Source organism: Nannospalax galili, unplaced genomic scaffold (assembly GCF_000622305.1).
Source record: "Nannospalax galili isolate Female #2095 unplaced genomic scaffold, S.galili_v1.0 scaffold309, whole genome shotgun sequence".
NCBI lineage: Eukaryota > Metazoa > Chordata > Mammalia > Rodentia > Spalacidae > Nannospalax > Nannospalax galili.
In genome coordinates, this window is record NW_008359589.1 from 1171002 (window position 1) to 1191300 (window position 20299).

Below are 20299 nucleotides of genomic sequence, written 5' to 3' on the forward strand. Positions count from 1 at the left end.
CAGACCTGCCCTCCACAGCTGTTTCTATATTGCCTCCATGCAGACCCTAATCCCAGACTCATCAAGTTTTGGGGATCAGGAAAGCTAGTCCTGGGGGCTGGAGAGATGGCTCAGTGATTAAGAGCACTGGTGTTTTTCCAGAGGACTTGGGTTTGAATCTCAGTACTCACATGGTGGCTAACAACCATTCATGACTCCAGTTCCAGGGGATCTGACACCCTCTTCTGTCCTCTGGGCCTTTGGGGAGTGCTGAGTTTGACAAATTGCTTTGGGAACACCTGAAGAAATGAAGACAAAATAAGAAAAAGAGGGACAAAACTTGGCTAATATTTTGGATTACAATTGTGCCACACATGCCATGTTTCAGACTCTGGCCCCTGGGGTCTTTGGCTAGACCACTCCTGGTAAGAGTTCATTAGGGTGGTCCCCACACCCAGGGACCTCCTGCTCCCTCAGACAATTAACACAGGGTTTCTTGAAATCAGATGTCCAAAGACCTCAGGAGAAGCTGACCCTACACATCCCTCAGTTTCAGATGGTGCACACACAGCCAAGTATTACACCCCCCACCTGCCCCACCCCCCCACCAAGTTCCTTGCAAGAGGGAAGGAACACAGGAGCAGAGAAGGGACTTCCTGTTTACTCTGGGTTCGGCTTCTGACGCCAGGCCTTATCATTGGGTCCTCAGACTGGGCAGGGCAGGGCAGGTCTGAGTACCAGGGAGAGTTGGTTCCCCTACCCTGTACAAGAGGAGAAAGGAGTGGGTAAGACAGGTCGCAGCTGAGCAAGAGAGAAACTGCACGTTGGACCATGATGAAAACGTTTCTCGTGCTACTGCTGGTGCTCCTAGATGTCGGACAGGCCCACGGAGACCTGCATAGGTAAGGCCAGTCCCCAGCACTGAGTTCAACCTAGGCATCCCCCAGCATCCAGTTCAGGGCTGCCCTGGGAGAGAAAAGCTAATAGGGGAATAAAGAGAAGACACTGGGGGCTCTGTGGGAATCCCCAGGTGGTCCTTCAAGTGGCCACCTTGTATATGACTGCAGCCTCCAGGCCACAACCAGTCAACCCTTGGCCTCTACTTCCAGTAGAGGTGCCTGCCTCAGCTCCAAGGAGCTCCTGGTGTTACTAGAAAGCACAACCCACAGCTATGGTTTATAGCTTCAAGCCTTCAAATACTTTCTTGTGGGGGGGGGGCTACAGCTGAGCACTGCTATCCCCAAGAGTTCTTCCGTCCCTTTACGTCAGCCCTTCATGGGAGTCAGATGAAAGTACAGACTGTCCCATTCCTAAAAGGTCTCAATGAGCCAGTGCCCAGGAAGGACGGCCATCTCTCCTGGGATTCTGAGTCCACAGGGCAGAGAAGGTGCTGTTCTGGCCACACCTGGCCTTGAAGAGCCCTCTCCTGGGTCCTGCTGTAGTCAAGCACTAAACTTATGTGCTGGTAGTAGTAGAGGGAAAAAGAGGGAAGCTGTCCCTCCTTACATTGGGCTTTATTTTCAGGGTGCCCCTCAGGAGGCATCAGTCCCTCCGGAAGAAGCTCCAGGCCCAACGCCAGCTCTCAGACCTCTGGAAGTCCCAGAAGTTGGACATGATCGAGTCCTGTACGATGGAGCAGAGTACCAATGAGCCCCTCATCAACTACCTGGATGTGAGGCTTCTCTGGATGGAGGCTGGGTCACCGGGTGTAGGGAGGAAGGCTGAGCCTCCAGCTGGGGTCAAACCATATCAGCGACGTCAGGTGCTCTGGCAGATTTCTTTGCTTGGGTGATTTATAGAGACTATCGATCCCCCAGTCACTGTGAACTCTGTAGATCAGGCCTGAAAGTGCCAAAGTGTGCAGAGCTTTCTTCAGGAGGAAAGGGATAAAGATGGCATGCATCTGAAAGGGAAAGACTCTTACACAGTGTGCTCAGCTGGGCAGCTTACTGGCTATGCCTTTGAGCAAGGAAAGTACTTGACTTCCTGCATGCCCGGTTTCCCGACCCCTAAAAATGGGAGCATTTCTGCCTCCCCTGCCTTGCTCACAATGACATCATGGGAATCAGGACAATGAGGGTAGAACTGAATGAAGTGCCTGGGGCTACTACCCTTGAGGTCCTCCCTCATGGCCCTAGCTCTGTGCCTTCTGTCTTTTAGTTCCAGCCCTGCCACTTTTAGGCTCTATAGGTTGTAGTCTACAGTACTCCAAGCTCTGGTTCCAGACACAACCTTCTCCCCTTTCCCCTCTCCCAACACGCTCCTTTCTCTCCCTTCCCTGCAGATGGAATACTTTGGCACTATCTCCATTGGCTCCCCACCACAGAACTTCACCGTCATCTTTGATACAGGCTCTTCCAACCTCTGGGTCCCCTCTGTGTATTGCACCAGCCCGGCCTGCAGTAAGTGCGCCAGGAAATGGAGGGACCCTCCTCTGGGAGGCCAAGGCCTGGTACTTTGGGGTTGGAGAGGCTTGGGTTCCCCCTGCTGTCACTTCCCGTCATCACCTATCTTTGGTCTGCCTATGCCAGGGGCAGAGCTGAAATGTGGCTTCCAGTCAAGATAACAGCTTCTGTGCTACTCACAATTAATAGACAGAAACTTAGCTACTAAAAAGATAAATCTTTGACTTGGTGACTCACTTCCTCTGAAACACCCAAAGGAACAATGGGAAAAGTTCCACTGGTCTCTATCTAGACAGGTAGGTAGGTAGACTGCTTCAAGGTGGCTTGGTGGCCTGGCTCCCACAGAGGTGGGGCTGGCTAGGAACAGTGGCATGGGTGTGTCCTTTTGGCCAGAGGTAACTCAGGGGTTCAGTAAAGATTGGAAAAAGAAGAGCTAAACAAAGAAGGCTTGTTTTGTGGGGGACACATTCCAGGGTCTCTGGAAACCCTAAAGCCAGATGTCTCCAAGGTTGGGTGAAGAGTTAGGTCTAATTTCCTAGAGTCATTATTTACTCCCGAGTTTCCTTTAGACCAGGCTCTGACCTACACTGACGGCTAAAACTGCTGTTGGCACCTGATAAATGGTACTTATCTTGTGCCTCATGAAGTCATTGTGGACAATCAAGTTTGCTCAGGGGCAGGTATTTGGTCCCCAATTAGGCACACCTGTGACTAGAAGGAATGCTGGTGAAAGGCTATGGCAGGCCCTTCTGGGAGCCCCCTTCCCCACTTCGTGTTGGAAAGACAGTCTGCCTCTCTGGGACCACGATGGAAGCAGTAAGCAGCGTTCTTGTTTTCCAGAGACACACCCCGTGTTCCACCCTTCCCAGTCCAACACATACAGTGAGGTGGGAAGCACTTTCTCTATTCAGTATGGGACCGGGAGCTTGACTGGAATTATCGGAGCTGACCAAGTCTCTGTGAGTTCAGTTCCTTCATCTTTTCTTTTTTTGCCCAGAACTTGGGAGCAGGGGTGGCAGAGAAGTTCAGAAGTCTCAAGGGCACAGTGTCAGGTCTGCCTGAAGAGGACATAGGCAGGGCTAGCTCCTAGGAAAAGGGACAGCAGTCAATTTGCTCAGCATGCTGAGCCCTAGAGGGAACCTTGGGATCTCCTTTAGGAAACAAGGCCCGGGGTACAATGCTTGGTGTCAGGGTTGGCTCACCAGGCCCTGAGCATTGAGGAGATGAAAGCAGGCTGCCATCTTGAAGGGAAAAAAAAAAAATTCAAGCCAGCCAGCAAGCTGAAATAAGAGGAAAGGTCCAAGGTAGGAATCCAACAACAGAGAAGATTCCATTTGTTAAAACAAAGCCTCAAGGCTCCTTGACCTCTCCTTGGTCAAAAGCCGTCTGGGTCCCAGATCTGTGGGAATCGACTGATGTGAGGACAGAAACCCAAAGCACCTGGACACTTTATGCAGGTGTTTGGGCAGCAGTATAGGCTTGGGGGAAGTAAAGGCTGGCCCACCCTGATAAGTAGCGTTCCAGCTCTGTCATGATCACAAGACTAGTAGCGCTCAGCCTTTGTCAACACCCCTTCAGAGTTCTGAGCATGGGATATAGTAAGTGAGAAAGTGCCACTAGCAGAAAAACGCTTTCTTTTCACCCTCCCTCCCCATTAAACCTGGTACAAATCTTTCTGAACGCTTATGAATTGTGTGAGACTCTGATAATCTGGTCATCTGATAATATAAAGCAAAGTGAATATTGCCAACCTTAATTACTTTCTTTAGGATAATAAGTCTCCTTAAAATGTTTCCAGATCATCTTCATATCAGAAAAATGTTTTCTACATAAAAATATTATAGAGATAAAATAGCATCTTTTATTGGAATTATATGTACATAAATAAATGTTACATGTGCATATGTAATAGTACAAATAACTATTTAGAAGGTTGCATTCCAAGCTCATAATTGTAATAACTGGAAAGCAGGGAAGGGACTGAAATCCACAGGAGGATGGGAGTCCTGTGATACAGTTGTTACCTCTCTGCTAGCCTCTGGTCAGAAGGGGAGCAGCCAAGCCCACAGCAACTCCAATTCCAGCCTTTCCTCCATCATTTCCGGCTCCAGGGCCTGCTTCTGTGACACTGTCAGCCTCTGCTGCAGGGCACCCTTCGCTGAGGTTGGCGGCTGAGGTGTAGGGGAACAATGTAAATCCCAAGCCATCCTCACAGTTCCAGCCAGTGCTTCACCTACTTGACATGTGAATTCAAAGCCTTTCTGCTGCCAAAGCTGAAGACTACAGGTTACAATCCTGGGACAGAAACAACACCCCAGATACACTGTTTGCCTGACATTTACAATTACATATATACAAATACCTAATATACATACATATATAATATATAAATATATAGATTAATGCAGTTAATGAAGTCCTTAAAGGGACAGTTATAGCTTGACATGCAAGCATTCAAAAATCAACGATTAAGTAGCAAACAAGAAAAACGACTACTAGCAAACTGAAACAAACCAAACCCAAAGGAAAGAGGAGAGGACATCAAAGAAACAGAAAGGCCATACTCCAAACAAAACCAGCTGCCACAAATTCTTTGCAAAGAGTAACCAAATCGGCAAAATTAGCATGATTAATTCAGAAAAATGTAAGGAAACATAACAGTATTAGAAATGAACAAGAGGACATCATTAAAGGTCCTGTAGTCTTTAAAACAGAGGATTTCAAACCTGTTCTATATTGACAAGTCATACAATATTTTTAATTGACAAATACCTTGAGAAATATGGCATATCAAAGCTGACACAGAAAATACTAATAATCTGATGTCTATTTTAAATGTTTAATCTGCTACTAAAAATATTTCTACAAGGAAAACTCTAGACTTATCTTTCAGAGAATTGATAAAGATTTACTAAGTAAAATCTAGAAATTTCCCACACAGTCACTTGACTCATAGGAACATATTATTGCAATATGTGGAGGAAATAATGCTGTTTATTAAATAGTGGTAGGGCATTTTGACATCTATATAGAAAAACAATCTATGTCCTACGTCCTATGTTGTCAGACTTTAGATAGATTATAGAACTAAATGTAAAAAGGTAAAACGATAACATTTTTAGAAGAAAACTTAGGAAAATGTCTTCATGACTGTGGAATAGAAAAAAAATCTTTTAAAACGTTTTTAAAAAGTACTAATAATGAAGAGAAACTAGTAAATTTGAGTACACTAAAATTCATATCTTGTTAGTCAAAAACAGAGTAAACGCACCACTGACAGTTGGGGGGAAAATCCTGTAGTCACTAACAAAGGAATTGGTTTGGGAATATATCAACAAGAAAAACACAGACATTCCTGAAAGAGGATATCCAAAAGTCTGATTTCATTATTCATCATGAAATGCAATCAAAATCACATTGCATATCTCTGCATACCTACTAAAAGCCAAAAATAGGCCTTATCTAGTTTTAGTGAGGATATGGAGCAATCAGAACTCTGAGAATATTGATAATGGAAATATTGGTGCCATCATTTTGGAAAACTCTAGCATATTTCCTCATAGAGAATTCTTGGACTCCCTGTGATCTAGCAATTTTACTCGAAGGCATATATTCAATAGAAAAATGTCAATGTGTTCATCAAAGGAAATACTCAAGAAGTGCCATTAGTAATAGTCAAATACAGGAAACAACTCAAATTCCATCCAAGGCATAATGGATATATTATGGAGATACATTCATACCCTGGAACAGCTTGTGGTAAGCACGGTGCTGAGTACAAACTAGATACCAGCATCGTACTGGATGACGCCATTTATGTAAAATTTAAAAATAGACAAAACCAATGTTGGTTGGGAGACAAGTTACTCTTGGTGGGGGCATGCAATGATTGGCAGGCTTCAGGAAGGAGCTGCTGGGGTTTGGAATGTCCTATCTCGGTTTGGGAGCTGGGTTATATAGGCACATGGAGTGTATGGAAAGTTACAAATATAGACATGATTTCTGCATAACATTACACTTCAATTTTTAAAATTACATGAAGGAATTAAGTAAATGGGATTAGCACACAAACTTTTGTGTCTGTTTAGTCAAGGAAAATTGAGAAGGAAAGAATTAGCTTCGGGGACCCAGGGAGCTGAGACCATCTCCAGCTAACCCTTATGTCTCTGCAGGTGGAAGGGCTGACTGTGGTTGGCCAGCAGTTTGGAGAAAGTGTCAAAGAGCCTGGCCAGACCTTTGTGAATGCAGAGTTTGACGGAATTCTGGGCCTGGGGTACCCTTCATTGGCTGCTGGGGGGGTGACTCCAGTGTTTGACAACATGATGGCCCAGAACCTTGTGGATCTGCCTATGTTTTCTGTCTACATGAGCAGGTGAGGCCTGTCAAGCCCACCAGGTTAGCCCAGTGATGATTACAGGGGACAACCTGGTGCACTAAGACATGGCTTGGATCTCTTGCTTGGTCTATTACCAGCTGTATGATATTGGAAAACTCTGGATTTCATAAAGTATCTGTGACAACACTTTGTAAACTGTACCACCGTGAGTTGAATTTAAGGATCTTTGGGAGTGGCTACTGACTTATGTGGTCAATAGATATCAAGCTCTTGTTACATTCTGAGTGTGATAGTAGACGGTGAAACAATGAAACAAGGACAGCCTCTGCGGTTGGGAGCGATAGGAAATAATTACCCAGTAATTATTTAAAAATAATAAAAATACCTGTACACTGGGGCTGGAGAGATGGCTCAGCGGTTAAGAACACTGGTTGTTCTTGCAGAAGACCCGGGTTCGAATCCCAGCACCCACGTGACAGCTAACAACTGTCTGTAACTCCAGTCCCAGGGGATCCAACAGCCTCTTCTGACCTCCGCGAGCATTGTAAGACACGGGTGCACTTACCTACATGCAGGCAATACACGCACACACATAAAAATAATAAGTAAAATTTTAAAAATACATGTACACTAATAGGTAAGCAAAATGTGGTATAGCCATATAGTAGAATATTACTTGGTTTTAAAAAGGAAAGAGTGCTAAGGTTATAGCACATTGGTAGAATACTTCTCTAACATGCACAGGGCCCTGAGTTCAATCCTGGGCATCTCAAAAAAAATGTCTGACACATTCTAGAACATGAACTAAACTTTAAGACTTATGCTAAATGAAATGTCACTTACAAAAAGGACAAACATGATTCTACTTACATGAGGAAGCTAGAGTCAAATTCACAGAGACAAAACGTGAAGTGGTGGTTGTCAAGGATGCATCTCAAAGGAGATGGGATGGTCATTCCTGTTTACTGAATATATAAAATCTCAGCTCTGCACAGTGATAGTGTCTAGAGCCTGGCTTTACAGTAATGAAAGTCTGAACTAGATTAGATACCCAAAAATGGCTAAGATGGCTTTACGTTGTATCTATAAGACCACCATTCTTTTTAATCATACATTACTATTGAGAGGGCCATGTTCTCGGCCCCTGTGCTCTTGCCTGGGATGTCGAGGCCACCTCACTGTCCTCCCCACACAGGAAGACCTCTTACCTCTCACACTCTGGCCTGAGCTCACCTTGCTCCAGCATAAGCCCATTCTCCCTGTCCCTGCTCCTACATAAAGAGTCCTGAATTCACTCTCTCCCGCTATGCTGTGTCTCCAGTATGGTCGCAGCAGGGACCGGGCCAGGCAGAACTGTGAGCAAGGCATGCCACCAGGACACCTGTTTCCCCTTTTGAGGCCCCTTGCTCTCTTCCAGCCTGCAAGTGAACTGTGACTGGCAGTAGCAAGGTCACACCAGTGTGGAGTTAAGTCCCACCACTTGCATTGCTTCGTCTCCTGGGCCTCAGTTTCCTCAAATAAATACTAGGTTGATGTGAGAGTTCAATAAGCTTAGGTGGTTAGATTCCTAAAACCCAGGACCTTTTGCATGCTAAGCAAGTGTTCTACCCCTTAGCTATACCCCCAGGCCCCTCAAACCTATAGGTATCTGCTCCTTATCCAACTGTCCTGCAGTGCCCTGGGCTTTCTGTTTTTCTGTTCTTTTCCCTCGTGAAAAATGTCCATCCCCCCGAATCCTACTAGATACCAGAACATAACTCTAGAAATAAATACCAATGAAAATTAACCAATATTCAAGCTCCAGTAAGTCATATTGATTCGAATTAGCTTCTTTGCCTTAACACAAAGGAGTAGATAATATGGAAACTCCAGACACTGCAACATCCACAGCAGGGAAGGTGAGGCGAGAAAGAGTATTTGGGGGACATCTTCATGTCACACAATGTTTGCACACCCAGGACAGTTCTGGCCTGGGTTCTTCAGGCGTTCTGATGGTCCCTGACTCCTAACATTTTTATTCAAGAAGCAGGGACATGTACAAGGCACTGGGCAGAGCAGATTCTATCCTTGATCCACAAAGGCCCAGATTAGTCAATTTGCATAGTGGGAAATTGTGGTAGTCAGGGCCAGACTGATGTTGCTGCCCATCTAGGTCCCCAGTGTGTACACCCAGACATGGAGCAGAGGGCCCTCACTGATGCTCCCTCAGTGTTTCCAGTGGCCCTTCCTTAACACCTTGCCTTTCTCTCTATGTAGTGACCCAGAAGATGGCTTAGGCAGTGAGCTGACCTTTGGAGGCTATGACCCCTCTCATTTCTCTGGGAGCCTCAATTGGGTACCGGTCACCAAGCAAGCCTACTGGCAGATTGCACTAGATGGGTGAGTATCCTCCTTGTAGCTGCTGTGGTTGAGTAGAAGAACTTAAAACAGACACAAATTGAACTGGATTAACTGAGTGACACCGCCAATCACTAGAGCAGATGCTGGGTGCTTGCTGTCTGACTGGAGGTGTGGGGATGCTTGGGAGGACATCAGGAGCAGCTTCCTTCTGTGGACTTTTGGTGTGCCTCTAATCCAACATGTGACATACAGCCTGCTACCCTGTGTTCACACAGCCTTAATTAACACAGGATGCAAGGACTGTATGACATGGGAATGCAAGGGGGAATTGGACTCAGCTTTTGCTTTTATGAGACTTACATGGAGGATGAACCCAAAATAGCTACTACACAAAATAACTGGTCAGTGCCCTAGAGACACCAAAATGGCCAGCAAAAAAAAAAAAAAAAGAGTGAGAGTGAGACCATTTATAGGAGGACCTCTCAGGGCTTCACGGGGGCAGAGACTAAACATATATGCAGTATCTGGGAACAGAGCAATGGGGGAAGCAGAGCTATAGGCTCTGGATAAAACATAAAAAAGCTCCAATGCTCACTGTCTTCTGAGGCTTTTCAGACTGTAGAGATTTACCTGTTTGTTGTCACAGCATCATTTTAAGGAATCCCAACCTGCTTTTTGTTTGCTTGCTCACTTTATTTTATTTTTTGAGACAGGATCTTGTATGTAAGCCCAACTGGCCTGGAACTCCCATGATCCTCCTAAGTGCTAGGGTTACAGGTGTTCACCACCATGCCAACTCCTGACCTACATTTTTTTAAAGAAATGGAGTTCAATAGAAAATAGAAAAATGCATTTCCATTGTGTGCATGTGTGTGCACTGGTTAGAAGTAAGCGTTTTTCTTACTGTGGATCTCAGTCCAAAAAGCAAGTTGAGAGGTTGGGTAGAATGGCCCATCCTATCACAGCACTCAGGAGGCTGAGGCAAGAGGACTGCTATGAACTTCAGGCTAGACTGGACAAAGTAAAACTGTCTCAAAAAACAGAAGGCAAGTTGAAAAATGGTCATGTAGGGGGAGAGAGACCAGAAAGGGCACCTTCACTGTGTGCCTGCTCTGCTAGAGAGCCCCATGGGGAGCACCAGGGGGCAGGTACTAACAGGGACCACTGGCCCTTTGTCCTCAGAATCCAGGTGGGAGACACTGTAATGTTCTGCTCTGAGGGTTGCCAGGCCATTGTGGACACAGGGACCTCCCTCATCACTGGCCCTTCCCACAAGATCAAGCAGCTGCAAGAAGCCATTGGGGCCATACTCACAGATGGAGAAGTGAGTGTCTGCCTGGGTGGAGATGGGGTAGGGCCTGGCCTCCAGGGAGATGGAGAACAGGCTGTCTCTGAGGGGATCCCTGTCTGTTTTAGTATGTTGTGGAGTGTGGCAACCTCAACATGATGCCAGATATCACCTTCCTCATCAACGGGGTCTCATATACCCTCAGCCCTGCTGCTTACATCCTGCAGGTAAGAGCTGTTTCCTTACTCTGTGAGGCACAGGGCTTCTTCACATGCATGCCTGCCACTTCCCTCTTCTAAGTCACCTGCACTTGGCTGCATTGACTCCAAGTCCCCTCCTACTTGGTCCAGTCCTGATGTGGCATTTCATCTGAGAGGGACACAGTTGCCTATAATAGAAATTACTGGGCTCACTTCTAGTTTCCAGTTCTGCCATTGAAGCAGAAGATTTTTGATACTGCCATGAGGACTTACTTGCTATCATGTGCAACCCCAGATGTTGCTATCCTGTTTTTGTAGGTGAGGGTATTAAGATTCTGAGACTTAAATAAATGGTTCAAGCTATGAGCTGCTGAGGCTGAAGAGATGACTCAGAAGTTAAGAGTACTTGCTACTTTTTCAGAGGACCACAGTTTGGCTCCCAGCAGCCATTCCACAGCTACCTATAACTCTAGCTTCAGGGGACCCAGCACCCTCTTTGGCCTCTGTGGGGACACAGCACACACATGCACAGACATACACAGAAACAAATAATAAAAGATTTTTTTTGGTCTTTTTGAGACAGGGTCTCCCTGTAGCCCCAGCTGTCCTGGAACTCACTATGTGGAGCAGGCTGGCCTTGAACTCACAGAGATCCGCCTGCCTCTGCCCCGAGAGCTGGGATTAAAGGTGTGCGCCACCACACCCGGCAAAAAAGAGTGACTTAAAAAAAGATATGAGCTGCTTGGAGAGGGGCAAAATAAGGTTATACTTTTCTCTCAACATTCAAATTAACTTTCCCCCTGAAGCAAGAACATGTCTTTTACTGCAGTGATTCCCAAGTTGAGAGGGTGAGGTAGAGACAGGCTCTTGGACATTTTGGAAATCTATGGTCACTTCACATCCCCTGGGCCTGGATTTTTGATATTGCAGTTCTTTGGTAACATACTTCAATATGCTTAGTTTTAACCAAGAGTCGCCCATGGCTTCGGGGGCTGTGCCAGCACACAGATACTAAGGTATAGGCTGAACTTCGCTAACTCTTTTCCAAAGTCATCAAGTATAAAGAGACAGTCCAAGAAACACAAGCTTTTACTCTAGAGCACAGCTTCATGATAAGCCCCTGCAGCACAGGCTATACTGTGGAGCTGCCTCTGTAGACACCATGCTAAGAACAAGGTCCATTTTCAGACAAAGCCCTACTCACCGGTCTACACACCCATCACCACTCCAGCACTTCACACTCTTCCACCTTTACCAAACAAGAGGCTCTGCTTGTGTCCATACCCTGCCCAATATGGTACCTGGGTCCTTTCCTGCCAGATTTTAACCAGTCACCCAATCCATCCAGGCTGTTGGAACAGCTTTGGGGTTTACCCCTTTCCTCTAGTGAAGCTGTTTGAGCCACCTCTTTTTCCCACCTCCTCATCAGTTACTCTGAATTTCAGGTGGCTATTGGGAAGACCACACTTCCTGTAGAACACAAATCTTGGCTAAACTGAAAAATAAGATTGGGAGACAGGAGTGGCAGTGCATGAGTTACATAGTGTCTCACACACACACAAAAAAAAGATTGGAGATTAGACTCCCATCATAGAACAATGGGTGTCTCCTTGCTCTGTATCTAACAATCCCCACTCAAAGCAACATACTCTAACAGCAAACCTTTTGCAATAAGATCTCAGTTTTTCCACTTATACAGGGTATGGCTGTATAACAGATGAACTCTTCTCAAAATCATAGAACACAGATGAATGAACCTGTGCAAACATGCCCTCTACTGAGTAAACAGATGTCGGTATGAAATGGAGGGAGAATCCACCAATCAAAAACATGGCACTCACCAGTCATCCATGGCCTTTTGCTGCCAGCCACCAGCATCACTCAGGACAGCTTCCTGGAAGCACTGCCTTCCTCCCCTGTTTGCTACTGACAGAGTTCTTTGTGATTCTAGGACTTCGCAGATGGAATGCAGTTCTGCAGCAGTGGCTTTCAAGGACTTGACATTCAGCCTCCATCAGGGCCCCTCTGGATCCTGGGGGATGTCTTCATTCGAAAGTTTTATTCAGTCTTTGATCGTGGAAACAACCAAGTGGGCCTGGCCCCAGCAGTCCCCTAAGTAGGGATGTGTGTCTGTGCAGGATACCTGACAGCCCTTGAGCCCATTAGGACGAGGTTCTCTTTATACCTATCAAAAAGCCATTACTCCCAGAATTCAGTCATCCCAAACAGAGAATAAGGACTAAACAAAGCATGATAGCACACACACAGCCTGGCACACACTTCATACACCTGCACCACCTCTACCACCAACATGATGGAAGAATTAAGTTGTGTCTATATTCTTTGATTTTTTGTTGACTTTCTATTCTAGAAATCTCCAAACATAGACACAAGGATAAGCACCATACATCCCTGTGCATCTACACTCCACTCCACAACCCATCCACATGTGGCCAGTCCCCTCTATCTGCTCTGCCATGCACTTCTTCTCTAGCTCCCAAACGCCTAGATTCTGAAGCAAACTCTACCTGTCATGTTATTTTATCCAAAGTATGACTAATGTCCCTAAAAGTTCCCCACTCTCTCATAAATCTGTGTCTGTTTTTATAGCTGATTTATTTGTCAGGATTCAAAGCAGATTCACAGTCAGAAAATAAAATCCAAATTGCATTAATTTGAAATGCCTCTTAAGCCTCTTTTCTTCTATAGAATCTCCTATATTCAGTATCTTGCTAGTTGGGATCAGACATGGTGATGCATGCCTGTAATCCCAGTATTCAGGAAGCTGAGGCAGGAGGATCACTTCAAGTTCTACATATCCTGAGATACATAGTTAACTTCAGGCCAGCTAGGACCACATAGCAACACTTGGTCTCTAAAAATGACCAAGAAAAAGAATTTGGCTGGCTAAAATCCAGAGATATCTTTGACATGGGTCTCTGCGTCCATTCTTCCTATAAAAGTTAGATCTAGAGGCCCTTTTCATGGCAAAACGTTACAGGGATGGTGCTCAGTACTTCCTGTTGTATTCTATTAGGAGACAGATAATGCTGGTCTTGTTAAGATTGATGAGTGGGTTTAAGGCTGTCAGCCTTCACCATCCTCCACAAAGTCCTCTCCTTCAGTAGTCATTAAGGTCATTACCAAACCTCTCAAAATGGTTAGCATTTCCCTAATTCTATTCTTTTTTTTCCATAAAATAAGCTTCCTTCATTGGCCTTTTGCTCATTGTGAAGTATAGCTCAGGCAGGAAAGAGGGCAGCTACCTGAGGCCTTCTGCCCTTTATTTACCAGTTGTCAAAATAAGAAGCTGGTGGTGTAGCAGAAGCTGGGAGTCTGATGTGTTCTGACATTCTGCAGTTACTTTTAACACTCAACTCATCCTCTCTTGAGCCCATGGGTGTTGCTTCAAGTTACTTCCTGTGAACTTTTCCAGCTCATCTTACACACTTCTGCTCTGTAAGCTCTGTAAGGTGGCCTCAGCCACTGTCCCAAGGAGTTCCTTGCTATAAATAAAATATTTCTTAGCATGTAGGAAATGAGGAGGGGCCAGGAGGATGCCCTACAGACCATCCTAAGGAATTTCACTTGGAGAACTTGGTCTGGCCCATCTTCATTCTGATGCCTACAGTATTAACACACACACACACATATATATATTATTTTTCGGTCTTTTTGAGACAGGGTCTCCCCTGTAGCCCCAACTGGCCCAGAACTTGCTATGTAGACCAGGCTAGCCTCGAACTCACAGAGATCTGCCTGCCTCTGCCTACCGAGTGCTGGGATTAAAGGCATGTGCCACACGCCCAGCTTATGACACCAATATTATAATCACCTGAACGACAAAAAGCCTAACTCTTAAATTTAGTTTTTAAAAGTGGGCCTGACTCAGAGGACATTCGTTCCCCCTAGATACCTCTTGAAACCATCTGTCTCCTGGAACTGTCTTGAAGGAATTCTGTTCCTGGAACTATGTCCCAAGTCTGGTCCCATTCATGATCTTATTCAAAATGGTTTCTCCATCTTCAACTGAGGAAGTACAAACTCGGCTCCACCTTAATCTTAACAGACCTTCTGGCCTTTCATCTCTGGTTCCAGACTATCTCATTCACCCAAGGTCACCTGTCTTTCCCAGTCTCTGGTGTGTACAATGGAGAAGGGGGGCTGCCTTTCAATTCTTTGATATGTTAATTCTCAAGCATACCCATATTTATTCATTTATTATCTTTTGGGGTGGAGTACTAAGTTGAGATTGTCAAGGAAATGAGATTGGGTGCCCAGGTCACAAGACACAAGAGCACATGGTTTTCCTGGGGTTAATTAAAAGTCATTAGTCTAGTTTATTGATACAGGGGAGAAAGAGCATTCCCTAGAGGGTTCTTAGTCTCATTCATAAAATAATTTAAGAACTCAAACAGAAGCTTTGGGACAATTTTACTAGAATTTAAAGAAAAATCCTCAGAGTAGGCAAGCTGTAAATCTCAGCAGCTGCCTTGAGGGGGAGAATGGAGGGGAGAAGGAAAGAAGCCATGAATGTGCTGCATGGAGGTCAGACGTGTGGGAGACAGGCAGTCACATGGCAGGGAGAAGGAAGCTTTAGAGAAAGAGCAAAGAAATCCAAGATGTGCTGGGTGTGCTGCGCAAGCCTTTAATCCCAGCACTCGGGAGCCAGAGGCAGGCAGATCTCTGAGAGTTCAAGGCCAGCCTGGTCTACATAGGGAGTTCCAGGCCAGCTGGGGCTACAGGGAGACCCTGTCTCAAAAAGACCAAAAAAAGGAAGGAAGGAAGGAAGGAAGGAAGGAAGGAAGGAAGGAAGGAAGGAAGGAAGGAAGGAAAGAAATACAAGATACTTGGGTAGCCCAAAACATTAGAGAAAGCATGTTTAGATAAGGGATATGAAGAAGAAAAGGAGATATTACACTTTTCCGAATTCAGAAAAGTGGGAAGACTTACAGAGTCAACAAGTCTGTGGCCAAGTCCAGAAACACTGTGCTAAGAATTGGGATTCCAGGCAGGAAAGGTTTACCACCTCATTAACACACTATGTATTCCACCCCTGTATTTAGCACTACTTAAGATGAACCCCTTCCTAGGGATGGTCCTAAGACCAGATAATTGACCAGTGAAACTGAAAAGGTGGGTCTTCCAACAGATAGACGAGGGATTTTATTTTTTGACCAGTTAATCTTATGGGGCTTTTTTTTTTTTTTTTACTCTACCATTATGTCCATTTATAAAAGTCTTCCCACAGATGGCATCTGTGGATGCCATGAGAATTAATTTGTTTTCCTCTTCCTTTACTTTTGCATCTTTTAAAATGCAATCTACAATTTTGTTCTTATTATAAAGTATAATCAAGTATACCATAAAAATGGTATCAACTCAGTTGTTTATAAGAACTTTATTCTAACTAAAGAAAGGGCCTGTGAGATGGCTCAGCAGGTAAAGGTGCTTGCTGCCAAACCTGGTAACCTGAGTTCAGTCCTCAAAACCCATGTGGTGGAAGGAGAGAACTGATTCCTTCACGTTGTCCTCTGTGGCAAGTGTGCATACATATACACATGAAAACAAACACATAAATACATATCTTTTTCTCTGGTCATCTAAACAGACAGAAATAGCTGTTGATAAGAACTCACTACCCAAAAGAAACCATACTCCACATACTCTTCTCTAAACTGCTGTTCTCCTTTCAAAGTAAATTCCCTCTCAGAAGGCTAAGGCAGGACAGCGAGTTCATGGCCAGCCTCAACTACACATCAAGACACTGTCCAAAAAAAAAGGAGGAGGAAGAAGAGGAACAGAAGGAGGAGGAGGAAGAAGAATAGGGAGAGGAGGAGGAGGAAGAAGAAGAGGATGGGGGAGGAGGAGGAAGAAAAGAAGGAGGGGGAGGAGGGGGAGGAAGTTATCTACAACACACATAGTTCATTCTTCTAACATTCACCTGCTGTCCTTTAGCTCATCCTCTCTCAAGCACATTTGGTTCATTTGGGGATTATTATTTCAATCCAATACAATATTTGGCTTATGCCAGGCACTAAGAATGGTACTCTATGACCTGCAAAACTACTGGGACAGGCCCAGGCTGTCATTTACAGGCAGCAGGGATCATGGAATGCGCTCCAGGTTGAAGGTCAGATAGTTAACCTGGATTCACAACTGAGTTCCAACCCTCATAATTTGAGGCCTTGAGATAACTTCATACCTCACACATCCTTTAAGAAGAGCCAGTAACTATACCTGAGTGGAAGCCCTTGGTTCAGAATTTAGCTTCTTTTCTCTTGTGGGTAACGTTCAAAATATATCGCAGGAGGAGGAATAGGGGGAGGAGGAGAAGTTTGCATACTTTTGTTTTGCCTTTTCTTTTGTCTTTATAGATTTTATTCAGTTAATTTATTAATTTGTTTTATTAACTTACTGCCTTCACAGCTGACTCAGAACAACTGCCTGATGAGCCAAACAAGCTAGCAAAGTGTAAGAGCAGACAGGCTAAAACTTAAGTTCTGGAGTCAGACAGATAGGCCTGGACTGGATTCCTAGCACAGCTGGAGGGCCTCTAGACCTGTTTAGTCACCTGTCAGACAGGTCTGTCATGGGGTCATGTGAGCACTCGGTGCCCATCTGCATATGGAAGCACTTAGCTTCTTGCGTGCGTGGTCCTCAGGGAGCTTCACCCATCAGGGCAGCTCTCAGAAAAACAGAGGCCCTTGCGCCAAAAGGCTTTACAACCTCCCCTGAGTCAAAGCACCCCAGAACCACATGAGGGCCATCTTTAGAGCAGCATCCCTGCAGGTGTGCTCTTTAGGGTCATTTCTGAACAAGGGTTTTCTAGAATGTGCTGACCTGGGAGTGCATGTCCATCAGTCTGAGAGGAAGAAGCCCAAAGGATAGACATGACACATAAGTCACACCATTGACTCTATTGAATGACCAAAGTGCTGACTCCTCCTTCATACCAGCCCACTAGCTCTGTCACAAAATGCTTCTGTGCCTGGCCTCTTGTCCCATCCTTCTGAGCAATGCCTTTCACCAAGAGCATTTAAAGAATATTCCAAATGATGCTCTGACCCCAGCCTCCTCCACCCCACCACACCAATACCTAACAGTTCTGAAAGCCACTAGAATCCCATCCTCTCCCTGCTCCCACTTCTCTGTAGTTCCCCCTAAGCACCAAAAGACATCTGAGCTGACAAGATTTCAAGACTGTCTAGGGCCTTGCCTCAGTCTGACTCCCTCCTCCATGCATATCTGAGCCTCCTAAACCAGCTGAGCACTCCCTTTTTTCTCATTTTCACACATTGCTTTCAGGTAATCCTATTCTATTTACCAGAAGCAGGCCACTCCCCAGAGTGGCCTCTCTTGACTACACGGAAAGTTGTCCCAGACCCACAATCTCAACACTCAGGAGGCAGAAAGGCAGGAGGATCAAGGTCAGCCCGGGCTACACAGTAAAACACCTCCTCTTCTCCATCTCAAAACAACAACAAACAAGCAAAACCCTAGATGGAACTCTCCAGCCCAGATAACACACAGTGAAGGTGTCAGCCAGGGCTAGGTGCTTTTCCTGTGCCAGGTCTCTCCTGCCACCCAGAGGCTGGGCATCTCCTGCCTGCTCCTAGGTCACCTTCCTTTACAGCAAACCTGCCTGCCTCTTCCACTCACCACACATGCACATTCATCCTGCCTGTCCTTCCAGCTTCAGTTCTAATCCCTTCTTCACAAAATGCCCTCCTTGGAGCACCCTAACTAGAATTACCATCTTCATTCTCTGAATCCCCTCCACCTTTGCTTACTCTCTATTATTATTTCCACTATTAAATAGCAAGATCCATTTTTTTGCGTCCTCCAGAGTCTGACCTAGTGTATGAATGTGGGGGTCGGGGTGGGGGGTAATTCAGTGGGTGGGCATCAGGGCCCCCTTCACAGGGTACAAACAGGGCACCTTTCTCCAGTGCAACACTGTCAGAGGAAGGGAAGGGAAGGGAAGCTGATGACTTTTGGTACACAAGGATGGAGGAAGTGGAGGCTGGAGCCTGGTTAACTGGTGACTTAGTTTCCAAAGGTACTGGAAATAGTTCTCCCCTGAAAGAATAAGTCTCAGTACCCTGTTGAGAAACTGTAAAACCAGGGTTGGAGAGATAGGTCAATGGTTGAGAGCACTGGCTGCTCTTGCAGAGGACCTGGGTTGGGTTCCCAGTACCCACATGGCAGCTAACATCATCCATAACTCCAGTTCCAGGGGATACAACACTTCTGACCTCTCTGGACATTGCACGACACAGTGCACTTACATATATGCAGGCAATATACCCATACAAATAAAATAAAAATAATAAAATATTTTTTAAAAAGTTGTGAAACCAACTGCAGACAGATTGCTTCCCTTACCTGAAGCAGACCCCAAGGCACTTCTACATCTCAATACCATGTGCCCCTACACCATCATGTATGTTCCCACACCATCATAGACATGTGCCCACACATACACAGGCAAAGGTTCATTTAAAGCTGGTCTCAGAAAAAAAAATAGAATAATGCTGGGGTATCTTCTAGAGGCCAATAATTTAAGAACAAACCAGCTCTTATAAACCAGCAGTTATCTTGGACTTCCCAAGCAACCAAAATACAGCACCTGGTACATGCTCTGGAATTTTTTCCAACCTTCCTGTATCACATTCAGTATCACTAGGTCCCTTCATCCCAGTATGTCATTAGTTGATGCAAGAAAATAAGCTTCAACTTCTGTCCCACCAGCGGCTCCTTACTAGGGGCCATCCGGGCAGCAGCAGTGGCTGAGTAGCAAGGCTACTCAGTCTGCTTTCCAAATGTGTGGGTCTACGGCTGGCTTAGACAGACCCATCAGAGACTGCTACTGGAACCAGGAAGGACTTTCTAACAGGGCAGTAATAAAGGAATGATTCTACAAGGGGCAAAGTCCCATCTTGTGGGAAATAGGGGACCCATCAAATATATTATATACCTGAAGGGGACCCTTTGAGATGGGTGATCTTCACTCATTCATATCCAAGCCCACTTTATTCCCCTTTGTCTGCCAACTATATTCACCCAAGGCATGCTCCCTGAAACCTCAAAGAGATGCCAAAATGACCTGTGTGCTAACGGCATCTTAAATTACTGTTTCCTTCTTACTTTCCTTACTGTACTTCAGCTTGGGCCACAAAACTTAACCTGAGAGGCCCAGGGAGATGTTAGCACATGCCTCACCTCTCACAAACCTGATGTGGTGTGGTGCAGTGTAGTATGTGTGTGGTGACTATACACCATGTGAGTGGGATGTGGGGGTATGCAGGTATATGAGGTGTGTGTGGTGAGGAATGGGGTATGTTTAGTATGTGTGTAAAGAATGTGGCACAGGGAATATGTCTGTCTGTCTAGGTATATGGAAGTTATATATGTGTGGTAAGTGTGGCACAGGGAATATGCCTGTCATCTGTCTGTCTGTCTGTCTAGGTGTATGTAACGTATATACATGTGGCATGCTTGTGTAGTGTGGTACAGTGTGGAGTGTGTGTGTGTGTGTGTGTGTGTGTGTGTGCACGCGTGCTATGTATCATATGTATGGGATGAGGACAAAGTTTATGAGCAACCTCACTGGTAGTAGGACCAAAACTGCTCTTCATGTGCTCAGGGTATCTTCAGTTGTCAACTTGACACACCTGGATGGAAGGAACCTCAGTTGCCTCCATTGGATTGGCAAGGGGCCATGTCTGTGGGGCACTTTCTAGATTGT

General features: G+C 45.5%; 1 protein-coding gene across 1 annotated transcript; it reads left to right on the top strand.

Annotated features, from left to right (window-relative positions):
- The first annotated feature begins 804 nt into the window (after positions 1-804).
- Positions 805-13222, top strand: Ctse (cathepsin E). The gene is made up of 9 exons (XM_008823298.3): positions 805-881; positions 1504-1651; positions 2264-2381; positions 3225-3343; positions 6557-6756; positions 8977-9099; positions 10243-10384; positions 10477-10575; positions 12500-13222. The coding sequence occupies exons 1-9, from the start codon at positions 811-813 to the stop codon at positions 12662-12664; spliced, it is 1185 nt and encodes a 394-aa protein (XP_008821520.2). The 5' UTR covers positions 805-810; the 3' UTR covers positions 12665-13222.
- The last annotated feature ends 7077 nt before the right edge of the window (positions 13223-20299 follow it).